Source organism: Heptranchias perlo, chromosome 2, assembly GCF_035084215.1.
Source record: "Heptranchias perlo isolate sHepPer1 chromosome 2, sHepPer1.hap1, whole genome shotgun sequence".
Taxonomy (NCBI): Eukaryota; Metazoa; Chordata; class Chondrichthyes; order Hexanchiformes; family Hexanchidae; genus Heptranchias; species Heptranchias perlo.
In genome coordinates, this window is record NC_090326.1 from 115,087,340 (window position 1) to 115,101,165 (window position 13,826).

The window sequence follows — 13,826 nt, forward strand, 5'->3', positions numbered from 1 at the left end:
GTACTTGATAAGGAACCTGCATATTGCGCTAGAGACTCATTACTATGAGGCCTACAGGACAGCAAGGGCCCTAATTGAACAACAATTTGAGCTCCTTAAGCTGCTTAAACTAGTCTCGGTAGAAAAAAGGGGTGGATATTACAGTATGTTCCAAAACATGTTGGAAGAATCATCAAGTTCTGCTGCATGTTGCAAGAAACGGAGATTCCCTTTAATGCTCCACCCTGCAGCCGGAAGACATGGATGAGGTGGAATATGAGTATATACAAGATCCAGATGAAAGTATAGTCCACAGAAGATTGCTTTATCAGGCCTTGATCCAAGAATTTCCCACCATTAAATGAACCTATGGCCAGTATCTATTCAAAGAACAGTTAATCACCAATACACAGCTGCCATTTGTGGCATCATATCTATAAAACTTTTATGTTTTATAATTAGTGTACCTTCAAACATATCCTTATATCACACCTGAGATTCACATTATCACCATGAGTACAATTCCGTTTTAAGCCAATAACCAATGAAACAATGTTCAGCTTCCTTAACATACTTCCTCATGGCTACAGCAAACATTTCATATCCCTGAAAAGTAGCATCAAAAGTCTCCCTCCTTAAAAATGTTCACCACTTCTAAGGTCCCATAAAGCATTTTTTTCTGAATGTGATACTACAACTGTGAAAGTACAGTGCTTGGCTACAAGCATATTGTAAAAATGTATTATACTAACTTCTCAATGCTAAACATACCTTTCATTTTTGTAATGCATTGAATGTGTTGATCCTGTTATGAATCCCCCTATTCCCCTCCAACCTTCAGTACCAAAGGTAATATTTTGTTTGCCACTTTGAAGTCATTTTCCGGAAAAAACAGCAGCAGTGATCATTTGGGAAGTCTGCTCAGGAGTTTCCATGGATTGGGATGGACCACAATCTGTAGATGCTGAGCTTTCATAGGGAGCAGGGGGTGTGCCTGTAATGATAGCCCTTGTACTGACCGTGGAAATCTGTGCACTTACTTATGCCTCACGCTGCCTTTTTTGCTTCAGGCCTTTACTAAAGGCCAAGTCCTCATACAGCCCCAGATCTCTGCAAGTAGAAAGCATTGACTTCTCTGAGGACTTTGGAATCCTCAACGCTCTGTGAGTGTTGTCTGCATGCACCCTGAAGCCAATGATTATTGTCTTGTGAAAAGTGAACGTTAACATCATGTCCCCATCACTGGAAAGGGTTCCACTATGCTTGCCACGCAACTCAAGGCACTATCCAATGCAGGTGGCACTGAACTTATCATGTTTTCTATGGCAGAATGCAATTGAGAGACATATTCCATTATAGTGGAAGAAAGACAGATGTAGAGACTTTGCCACAGTGTCCCAATGGAGACACGTGAGTCATATACATGTCTTCGTTTATGTAGAAGCCTCCCTTTGTACGGTGGTCACAAGAAGTCTAAATCTGGAAGTGACTCGGCAGTGCACTGCAGCAGACTGAATCTCCATTCAGTAAGAGGCATACATTCTGCCCTTCCTCAATCATGAGTTGTATTTTGTTATATGATGCCTCCTGTTTCTAAACAGATACATCTCCAAAGTATATATCTCTGTGCTAGTGTTCGAATAGCTAGAGGTGATGCATGGTGTTACTGAGCAATGGTAGCTTTTGTGCAGTACATTGGGTACTGGCCTTTCTGTGAAAAGAAAGAAAAATGATCATGTGAATGTGACTTCACTGTTGTGCATTTTGCTGCATCACTGCAATCACATGCTGTGTATCCTGTGGGTACTACAACTGTGCCTGTGTTCAATGCGGATGAATTGTGTAGCCAATAATACTATATATTGCCATAGTGATGTAAACAAGCAGTTCATACAGGATCTCAAGGCACAGCATCCCCCTTTCCCTCCACAGGCTCAATGCGAATGATACCCATGTTGGCTTCTTTGAATGGGGTGAGGAGTTTCAGTTGGGGGTATTCTCCACCTGTCTCTTTTCATTCAGGAGTTATTGAAGGCCAATTTCTTCAATGAGTACAGATGTTTGTGTTGAGTGATAATAGTTACGTCTTATACAACTTAAACATGCAACTTACTTTGTCTGACAGGACACATACTGTATAATGTAAGTGACGCATATTTTGCTATTATGTTGATACCACGATAGTTAACATTCCCTGTGATTATTTATGTTATTTATCCAAATGCTCGTAAAGAGCGGAGAACACTTTTTTTGGATTGCCATTACTTTGGCTCACTCCTTTGCACTTTTTTCAGTTTTAAAATATTTTGCATACCTTATTGTAGGTGCACTGGGTTTCTGACACTAGATTAACCTCGCCTGTCACCTCCTGCCAGGTCCCGTGCAGGACCTTATGGTTACTCTCTGACCCAAAGCTGACTTGGAGCAATACTCTATCTCCTAATGCCTGGAGTTCATCAATCTGAAGCCAGCACTTTTAAGTTTTTTTTTGCATGAAAATGGTCACTGTACGGCATTATTCACTCAGCAAACACTATTTATAATGCTTAAAATAGTGATATAAACCTGTTTGATAGCTTCAATTAATAATTATTGCTGCACTGTGATTGCCTCCTCAGATGTGCATGCATTCTAATGAATGTAAGGTCAACAAATAGAGAGGGAACAAAGTTGTGTGCTTTCAGATGTGTACCGGAAAACAGCAAAAATAAAAATGAACATATGCTGCATAGGTTCAGAGATAATTTGGGATGACAAGATAAAGATAATTTGACTATTGCCATGTTTCTTATTTATTTATGATGAGAAAGAACTAACCTTTAATGGAACAAACTTGCATTTATATAGCAGTTTATCATGTCCTTGGGATGTTCCAAAGCACTTTACATCCTAATAAGTTACTTTTAAGTACTATCACTGTTGTAATGTAGGCAAAACCAGCAGTTAATTTGGAAGATCCTACAAACAGCAAATGAGATGAAAAAAGTTATTCTGTTTTTGGTGGGAATATGTCCAGGACAACTTCATGCTCTTCTTCCAACTTTTACATCCACCAGAATAGGCAAAAGGACCTGTCGTCCAAAAGACGTCCGGCAATGCAGCTGTCGCTCAACATTATGCTAAAGTGTCAGTCTAAATTACGTGCTCAAGTCCTAACTCAGTGGCGAGAGTGCTACCAACTGAGCCAAGCTGACACTTTGAAGTATTGAACGTCCACACATTTGAAAATAAAATACAAAAGCAAGATGCAAGGGGTGCATCAGTGGTTCTTGAGCACTTGATACTCTACCAGAAACTCACAGCTCTGAATCCCAAGGGTGAGGGCCACACAAAGCAATTGGGCATCCTCAGTCACTTCTTGATGCCTAGGTGGAAACACTCCAACTAAAGAGAAACACTGACACAATCCAATTTGTCACACTGATGTTAACCAATCACAGAGGCATTTAGGTAAATCATGGTGAAATCTCTGAGCCAAACCATTCCCTCTTCTCAGAAGTTGGTGTGATCACCAGTTCTGTAAGGAGACCAAAGCCTAAAACTTACCGTTTGCGGCATTAGTTTTAAACATTTAATACTTTTGTACGACATTCTTCTGTCTGCTATCTGAATGGAGGTATTAACTGGTTCATTTTAAACAGGTTAATTCCTCCATTAAAATAGCAGACTGAAGAATGACATACAAAGCAATTAAAACATCTGTACTCTAACATTGTAAATGGTAATTTCTATGCTCAAAATGGTAAAATAAAATCATAAAAATGAAACTTATGATAAATCTGGTTTTGACGAACTACTGATATCCACAAATGAGGCAGAACTACTTGGTTCACAAGCGCTTTCAGCATCCTCTATATGGAATCATAGAAATTTATGGCACAGAAGGAGGCCATTCGGCCCAACTAGTCTATGCCGGCTGAAAAAGAGCTATCCAGCTTAATCCCACTTTCCAGTTCTTGGTCCATAGCCTTGTAGGTTACGGCACTTCAAGTGCATATCCAAGTATTTTTTTAAATGTGATGAGGATTTCTGCCTCTACCATCCTTTCAGGCAGTGAGTTCCAGACCCCCGCCACCCTCTGGGTGAAAACATTTCTCCTCAACTCCTCTCTAATGCTTCTATCAATTACTTTAAATCTATGCCCCCTGGTTCTTAAACTCTCTGCTAAGGGAAATAGGTCCTTCCTATCCATTCTATCTAGGCCCCTCATAATTTTATACACCTCAATTAAATCTCCCCTCAGCCTCCTTTGTTCCAAAGAAAACAACCCCAGCCGATCCAATCTTTGCTCATAGCTAAAATTCTACAGTCCTGGCAACATCCTCGTAAATCTCCTTTGTACCCTCTCTAGTGTAATCATATCTTTCCTGTAATGTGACCAGAACTGTACGCAGTATTCTAGCTGTGGCTTAACCAATGTTTTATACAGTTCTAGCATAACCTCCCTGCTCTTATATTCTATGCTTCGGCTAATAAAGGAAAGAATCCCATATGCCTTAACCACCTTACCTATTTGGCTTGCTACATTCAGGGATCTGTGGACATGCACTCCAAAGTCCCTCTGTTCCTCTACACTTCTCAGTATCCTCCCATTTATTGTGTGTTCCCTTGCCTTGTTTGCCCTCCCCAAATGCATTACCTCAAACTTCTCTGGATTGAATTCCATTTGCCACTTTTCTGCCCACCTGACCAGTACATTGATATCTTCCTGTAGTCTACAGCTTTCCTCCTCACTATCAACCACATGGCCAAATTTTGTATCATCTGCAAACTTCTTAATCATGCCCCCTACATTTAAGTCTAAATCACTGATGCATATCACAAAAAGCAATGGACTTAGTACTGAGCCCCGTGGAACCTCACTGGAAACGCCTTCTAGTCACAAAAACACCAGTCGACCATTACCCTTTGCTTCCTGCCACACAGCCAGTTTTGGATCCAACCTGCCACTTTCCCTTGGACCCACGGGCTTTTTCTTTTCTGACCAGTCTGCCACATGGGACCTTGTCAAAAGCCTTGCTAAAATCCAATTAGACTACATCAAACGCGCTACCCTCATCGACCCTCCTTGTTACCCCCTCAAAAAATTCAATCAAGTTAGCCAGACATAACCTTCCTTTAACAAATCCATGCTGACTGTCCTTGATTAATCCATGCCTTTCTAAATAATGATTAATACTGTCCTTGAGAATTGTTTCCAATAATTTGCCCACCACCGAAATTAGGCTGACTGGCCTGTAATTACTCGGTCTATCCCTTTCTCCCTTTTTGAACAACCGTAAACCTTAGTAGTCCTCCAGTACCACACCTGTAGCCAAAGAGGATTGGAAAATCAAATATCTAGCATTCTCTGCTGTGAAGCCTATATATGAAGCATATGAACATATAGTGCAAGCTATATATGTAGGTCAATTAGCCTGAACAAAACATAAATCTTCCATGCAGTACAAGCAGACTGCACCTTTTTCCTTACCTGGCTCTTTGTTGCTGCAACCTTAGCAAATAATGCTTGGGAAACTTTGGCCCTCTTCATTTCCTGCTGAATCTCATCATAAATGGAAGCATTAATATTAAGTGCACAGCCTTCCGATTTACCATTCCATTCAGTTGTAATGGAGGACGTTTTGACCTAGATAAAGGTTTAATCTGAGTTAATAATGTACTATAAGAAAGAAGTTTAAATACAAAGACAATATCTCCCTGGTGACAATGTGTTACTGGGGTTCTTTCACTAATGTAAAATACTCATAACTTACAGAAGTACAAGCTTGAGTGAGTTACGATGGTTACCTAGAACTCAGCTTTACCAGTGAAGTTTTTTTTTTAAAGTCTATGGGAGAGAATGATCCCTGGAATCTCAGTGAAGCTTTAAATAAATTTCAGAATGACATGTCAACTGTCAAGTGATAATTCACTTGTGTCTATTATTCTTTCTGTATTTCACTGGTGTGAATTATCACTGTGTTGGGCAGTGAATCTTTTATTCACTCCTACAGAATAAAAAGATACTTTGCATTCATATATTGCATCGCTGAAACTTATTTATTTACTGAAGGTCTCATGGTGTTTTGCTGCACAAGCCTTGGCATTATTACCACAGAAGTTATAAAGTAATGCACTGAAAGGTAACACTGGAACAGTGGATTTCTTCCAATGAATTATTACAAAATTAAGACAAAGAAATGGTTCAAAGTTTGCCCTGCATGCAATTGAGTGGGAGGTTCTACTGAACACGATACATCAGGCAACATTTAAAAACAAAGCAAGACTTCTTAATAAAAATAAAAAGGTTCCAGATTACTGATGCAAGAATGGAGAACATTTTACAAGAGTATTAAAATTCAAAATTCTTTCCTTTTCTCTTCCATTATGTCTCATTTGTGAAACAAATATTTATGGATCTGAAGAAATAATCAGGTACTGTGAGCAACATTTTTAAAAAAGGAATAAAAAGAACAGTTCACAAGGTGACAGGCTAACAATAATCAACATTGGCAATTTTCTTCCCCTCCTGAAGACGGTGAGTCTTTGATGGACTTTATGGGCATTCTTAAATGCCTTGTTCGAGTGTGCATTTATGTGTGAACATTGACAGTGGGTATTAGCAGGCAACTTGACCATGAGGATCCTGTCCTTGCCTAATGTCCACATATGTGTACTTCGAGGAGGGATCACAGGACAGTATTCAGGAAGAGAAAGCCAGGCTGATTTTGCCCCCTTTGATCAAGAGCAACGAGGTCAACTCTAGCACTCTGACCAGTACTGCAGCTAAGATCAGCTAAGTAGCACAGATAAGGGATCAAATTTGAGGCCTTCCCCTTATTGTACGACTCAACTATACACTGAATAAACTCACTGAGCCATTAAGCAGCTATTACTATTTATGATAACTCTTAACAATGTCTTGGAAAAGAACTTGAACAAGGTTTAGTTGTACTCTCAAAAATCTGCATGAACCTCATCTCCTTTATCATTTCTTCCAATCAACTTCATTTGGTTAGGACCTGGAATGTACTACCCGAGGGGGTGGTTGAGGCAGATTCAATTATGGCCTTCAAAAGGGAACTGGATAAGTACTTGAAAGGAAAAAAATTGCAGGGCTATGGGGATAGGGCAGGGGAGTGGGACTAGCTGGACTGCTCTTGCATAGAGCCGGCGCGAACTCGAATAGCCGAATGGCTTCCTTCCGTGTTGTAACTTTTCTATGATTCTATGATTTAGCAATCTTTATACATTATTGATCTTTGACCCAAAAATTCAAGGCTTTTCATTTACCATATGGATGGTTGCTCAAAAATAAAGATATGTGGCTAACATTAACATTTTAGAACTGTTCCCATAGAAGATATTATAGTATAAAAGGGACTTTTCCAATGGTTATCAAAATTACAAACAGCAAGCCAAATGATAAAAACACACAATTTTTCTGTTTCATATATTTTAGTGAAATTTTGTGCTAATCATGATGAGTGCCAGTGCTGGGACGGGCAACCCTTTTCCTCTTTAGGCACCAGAGGCTCACAGATTAGGTGTAGCATGACCAGAACGCAGAGTAAAACTCCCTTTACTCTGCCCCCACAATGTGACTTAAGGCCAGCCTTAGAACCCCTACCACTGCCCTGTGACTTTTTCCCCAATTCCTCTCTGAATGAATTTGTCACTTTCAAGGCTTGAAATTATACTGTGCAAATATTAGCATACCAATGTTTAATATGTTGTTATGAAATTCTCTTTTCTACTATTTTAACAGAGGCATTACCCCAATTATTTTAACACATTGCCACATTATGATTTCAAGCCTTAGTGTCAGCTGTACCAAATTGGGGGCAGTTTTGTTCTTTGGATCCATGCTCACTAAGAACTGGGCTGAGACTATTCAAATGCATTTCACTTAGGAGCCTTGCTGCCAGCAGATAAAAGATCCCTTTGTTCCATTAATGTTTGATTCAGAGGTGAAAGAACCGTATGTTACAGGCCTCCAAACCGATCACTTTTTAAGCAGTTCTCGATTCTGTGAGGTTCCGCCTTTGGCTCAGAGCCTTGCTCAATGAGAGCATGGATCGGAGAATCAGGCGTGGAGATTAGTGCACCTGATTTGCGACATTCCTGGTTATCGGGCCATTAAAATTAATCATCGGAAAATTGAAAGCACTGCAAATGAGGCACGCTGACCTCCACGCCCGATTCACTAATCCGTTCTCCGGTCGAACAAGGCTCTGCACTGGGAGCATAGGATCAGAAAATGTATCCATAATTTCCCTATACAAACAAAGCAAGTTGGGTGTTTTAACCTTTTGAGTATTTTCCTTTTAATGTCTTCAAACTGAGCAGGATCTCATTCTGCCACTGATAGCATCTACATAAATAATTCTTTTGAAAAATTATTTTCTTTAAGATTATAAAATTGAATAATCCGAGCAACACATTGAGCCAAAAAAATTAATTCATAATATGATACTAAGAAGAAAAAGCTTTTCTGAAAGAAAAATATGATTGTAGAACCTCAAGACCAACTCCAGGAAAAAAATAAAATTGGATATTTTCATTTAGCGGTTACCTGTTGGGTACGGTTAGGAGAACTTATCAAAGGCGCAGTTCCAATCCCTGAGGCTGCATTGAGGCTTCTCTCCCTTTCATCCTGGTAAATACGGTCCCTTTCTGCTTCTGGTAGGTTTAGAAAATTCTGCATTGCCCTCAGGTTGACCAGCAAAGATTGCGAGGCAATCTTCGGGTCCTCTTCTTTTCTGAGAATTTCAGACAGCAGACCCTGCATTAAAGAAAAAGTAGAAACAACATAGTAGTATTTTTGTGAACTGAACTTGACCAGGGGCCGCTAATTATTCTCTCACTGCTGTGCTGGAGTTTCAGAGTGAACCTTCAATGGCAGTAAGAATACATTAATGCTCAATTAGGTACTTTGAAAGAAAGACTCAATTGTATCCCTAATTTTATAACTGTCTTCTCTAGCAGTGCACTCACATTCATGACATTAACCAGAATATAGGAGATCACTACACAGACTTTTAACAAAGCATACATTGGTAAATCTACAAATGCGCAATTGTGGACAGCTAAATAGAAAAGATATTACTGAAATAGTGGGTGAACAATTTTGCAGTTTACACAATGCAGGAGTTTTACAAGTCCGATACAATTTTTTCTAATATATATAAGCTGGGCTCTCAATACATTTTTTATAAAAAGTCATATTAACAGTTTTAAAGCAGTAAAGATACCTCAAAAAACGGCACTTAAAAATTTGCAACATATGCCAACAAGAAAATATTTGACAATAACAAAAATAAAATCAACTGTTTACCAATGTTTCGGAATTATGTGTACAAGAAGACAAAGCTACACAGGCCTGATGAGTATGGAGCACTCACTATGTAAATGTTAATGTGCATTTCAATGCCATCTGTTTACAGATGCTGTGCTAGCTATAAAAATACCCGCACATGAAAAAGGATACAACTTCTATTGGGTTAATAGATATAAATGTTCGTAAACATCAGCTTTTGAGGCTGTACAAGTTCTTTGTTCAGGTGGATATCAACACCTAACGATGGATTTTTAAAATTTTCTTTTTAAAAATTATTTGTATCACTTATACTTTTATAAAGTTATCAACTTTATTAAAGCACAGGTAACATATTGTTGCAAAGTGATGCCAAGCTAGCGTTAGAATGCACTTCAGTGATTCCTAAGCAGATGCCAAATAAAGCACAGAGTACTGATTCTGCAAAAAAAAAAATTTGTTCCCTATAGACCTGACTGTGCATAAAATGGCTGACTACCTTTAATGTTCATTTTGGAACAGTCACTGTGCTTTTAACCACTTTATGGATGGTTGCAGCTGTAGGTATGACCATTATCAGATTTACAATAACAGGAGGAGAAGGGTGAAGCACTGAATTTGGAGCAATACCCCCAAGTTATTAAAAATACAATCCATGCCCATTTGTTATCTTGTCAATTTCACAAAATTGAAAATGAACCAGCAGTGATTTCTTTGTGTACTCAAACTGATTTACAAGTCAGACTCTCAGTAAAGAGCTGCTGCAATCAAATTTAAATGAAAGAAAAATTACTGTGATGAAACTAACTACGCAAATTTAAACATAGGATAATAGTTTTACTCCACTGTGGATTTAAACAGCTGCCCAGGCAATGCTAAAAAGAAGAGATGCTCACACTTTACCTACGCTTGATAATCCTTCATACAGGGTTGTGCCAATCGATTTTCTTACAATTTGTAATCAATTAATCTACTTGTCATCAAGCCAACCACTCTGGGCATGGCAATGATATAGTATTGTACACACTCCATTAGGTTGTTCAGATCCTATTCTACAGATGAGTTATAATACTGTTGCCATATCAAATCAAACACCAAAATGTGTTTTTTTATCTTCAGTTTATTAGCTTGAAAACTAATGTATGTACTGACTGAGAAATGTAATCTCAACTTGTTAGTCTTCAATTCAACACCAAGCATCAATAAATCGGTGTGCAAAATACTGACGACACATTTAACTAGCTCAACAGTCAATTAGTTATTCAAATAATCTAGCGCAGTATTTAATTACCAAAATAACCCATTGGTACAGCCTTAATTCTCATATAGCTCAACCTATATGTTTTTATCCTGACTAGTTCAACTTTTTGATGTTATGTAAACTGAGAAAATTTATAAATTGTTCTTTATTAATGTCATGAATTATTTTTAAAAGTCCTAACACTGAAAAATTCTGCACTAACTTACTGCCATTTCTACTTTAGAGCTGGCAAGTGAGTCAGTTCAGTTGTCTGAATGTTTTTAAGAGGTGCTATTATAATAGATTCAGTGCTACAAAGAGTATGCATTTAGGTAGAAATGTTACACAGACTATATTCACTATACTGAGAAAGAAAACAGATTTTAGAATGTGCCATGACAACATCACGTCACCATGATCAGCACACCAGTTCCAGGCGTCACTATAGAATGGCACTGGACCGGTTTGTTCAGATTGTTGTATGATATGCTGTACAAAAACATTTTCCTCACAGATTTACTACCAACAAAATCACAGCCATCATGCTGAAAACAAATATCTATTTTCACATAGTTTTAAGTACACATTCTCAACTATGCATATCATTCATTAAGTAGGTTGCATTACATATGGAAATCACATGCTAAGACCCAAGTACTAACATAAATCAATGAATTTCCTGCCACCATGTTAATTCTATTCTACACGAAGGAAGTTATTGAAATACATTTATAGTTAATTGAAGTATTGGAGGTATTCTGCACCCTTATTCTAAAATGATTTTGTGAATATACCAATCTGAGAAAAAAATCCAATGTGAAGATATTTAAAGATGCACTTATTTCACATTTGATAGAGGTGTTCAAAGTCATGAACAGTTTTGACAGAGTAAACAAGGAGGAACTGTTTCCAGTGGCAGATGGGTCGGTAACCAAAGGATACAGATTTAAGGTGATCGGCAGAAGAGCCAGAGACGATATGAGGAAACATTTTTTTATGCAGCGAGTTGTAATAGTCTGGAATGCACTGTCTGAAAGGGTGGTGGAAGTAGATTCAAGAGTAACTTTCAAAAGGGAATTGGATAAATACCTGAAGGGAAAAAAATTACAGGGATATGGGGAAAAAGCAGGGGAATGGGCCTAATTGGACAGCTTTTTCAAAGACCCGGCACAGGTGCAATGGGCCGAATGGCCTCCTCCTGTACTGAACCTACTATGATACTATGAAAATGAACTCAAGGGGAGCTTAAAAAAGGTGTAATCTTCTAATGTGTAGAGTAGTAGAATTTAGGACCATGTCTAAAATTTTGCTCACACTGAGCTCCCTATCATAACAACGTGTGAAGGAATAGAGAGCTGTATATCCAATTTTGCTGATGACACTAAGTTAGATGCCACAGTAAGTAATGTAATTGGGAACAGAAAATTGCAAAGGGACATTGATAGATTAAGTGAGTGGGCAAAACTGTGGCAGATGGAGTTCAATGTGGGGAATTGTGAGGTCATTCACTTTATTTAAATTAAAGGAAAACAAAACTGTACAGCAAGTCATCCCAGGCCAGTCTTGGACATCTCCCAACTCCTAGAAGTACAGCAGAGAGGTCTGGGAGCTAGTCACCAACATGACTTATCAATAGCAGGAATTTAAAAAAAAGATTTATGTTTGTTTTCCGAATAGTGAACATAGGGCCATTTTATTTATGGCTAGATTGATTGTGCCTATTATGGTGGAACGCACAAAAGCCTAACTTTACTGTGAGCATATGGACAAGAGTCAATTGAGAAGGGAAGTGTTCATGTGTTGAAGGATAAACACGATGGAGCAGATATTCCCTGGGCATTTAGCTCTCTGTGGAAAGTCAAGGAATACCAAAATGCTAACTAACAGAGTTTTGTGCATTGTACCCTAGGGAAAAATTGGCCCACGTCTCCTCAATCAGCTCTGGATGCATGAGTTTTGGTCTGAGGTAAGTTTTTTTGCATTCCATCAGCCCTGCTTAATCAGTCTGCCCATGATTAAAACTCAATTGTATTTCATAATTATAATCTTAAACATTTAAAAACAAATTTTAAAAAAAACCTTTGTTGTGGAGCAACGTAGCTTTAAGCTAAAACCTTCAACATGGGGAGGGGAAGAACTGAGTGACTCAAACAGCTAGTTAGTTTGCTTCTCCCCAGGTGTCACGTGCTGGCAGCAGGTTTATATTGACTAACTTTTTGATGCACATCAAGGTTTAATTTAAAATATCTGAAAATCAAAAGCATGAAAAATTGCTAATTGTTTGGAGGATAAAATTTACTAGGCATGTACGGCATACCCTTGCTATAATGCACTACTTGGAAGCTATCCAAATAGTGTGTTATAGTAAGATGCATGTTATAACAAGAATCAGTGGAACAGTGGAGGAGGGGGTGCCTAATAACACAATGTGGAGAAGTCAGTAATATCCTTGGCGCTTTTTTCCCCCAAATACTTGTCCAAACTTTTCATCAATTGTTTAGCAGCACTAACTTTTTAAAAATTAGTCGTTATAACAGATTTAAAATCTTGAGATATCAACCCTGTAAATATATACCTGTAATGCAGCAAACCATGGGTTAAAGGCCATTACAATGTCCTAAGAAGTTTTAGCTCCTAAGTTACAGCCATTCCTGTCAAAGCTGCTAAGAGAAGAAACCATTTCCATTTCTTTGCTGCAAAGTGCACTCCATTACAGAAAGAAAACAGCATGACAATATGTCAGCGTCTTTACGGAAGTGGGGAGCAAGATCAATCCTCTGATCTTCGGTTATACACTTCTGACACTGAAAAACCAAAGGAACAATTAGGACCCAGTCACACCACTTGAGGTCGTACAGGTAGAAATGAACAGTCTAAAGTCAGTTCGACATATGGGAGAAATGGTGCATAGACATCTACATCACTCAATCAGAAGCTTGAATATTGAAGCATTATAAAACTATGCGAATCTTTGAACACTATCTGAGGGCCTGAGCATTTAACCTGGTCAGCCCTAAGGCCAGTGTACCTGCCAAATAATAACTGCACCCAAAGCAACAGCTTATTGTCCATTTAAATCACAGTTCAATGGGAGAAGATTGCCTCTGTATACTATTATAGTAAAATTGTGAACTACTTAAAAAGATTGGGTTTATAATTTTGCCAACCATTACTATAAGCACACCGTTCACATCGTTCACCTGACGAAGGAGGAAGCCTCCGAAAGCTTGTGAATTTAAAATAAAATTGCTGGACTATAACTTGGTATTGTAAAATTGTTTACTATAAGCACACCAGTATTGTTTATGC

At 38.4% G+C, this 13,826-nt stretch overlaps 1 protein-coding gene across 5 annotated transcripts in view; it reads right to left on the reverse strand.

Annotated features, from left to right (window-relative positions):
• LOC137342267 (DNA-binding protein SATB1-like) overlaps positions 1-13,826 on the reverse strand; it is a 123,482-nt gene that overhangs the window by 65,473 nt on the left and 44,183 nt on the right. For all 5 annotated transcript variants that reach the window (XM_068006133.1, XM_068006172.1, XM_068006163.1 and 2 more), the window contains 2 exons: positions 8,537-8,746; positions 5,453-5,608 (listed from right to left, as the gene is read on the reverse strand). In XM_068006133.1, coding sequence (XP_067862234.1) covers positions 5,453-5,608; positions 8,537-8,746 — 366 coding nt within the window. The remainder of the gene's footprint in view (positions 1-5,452; positions 5,609-8,536; positions 8,747-13,826) is intronic.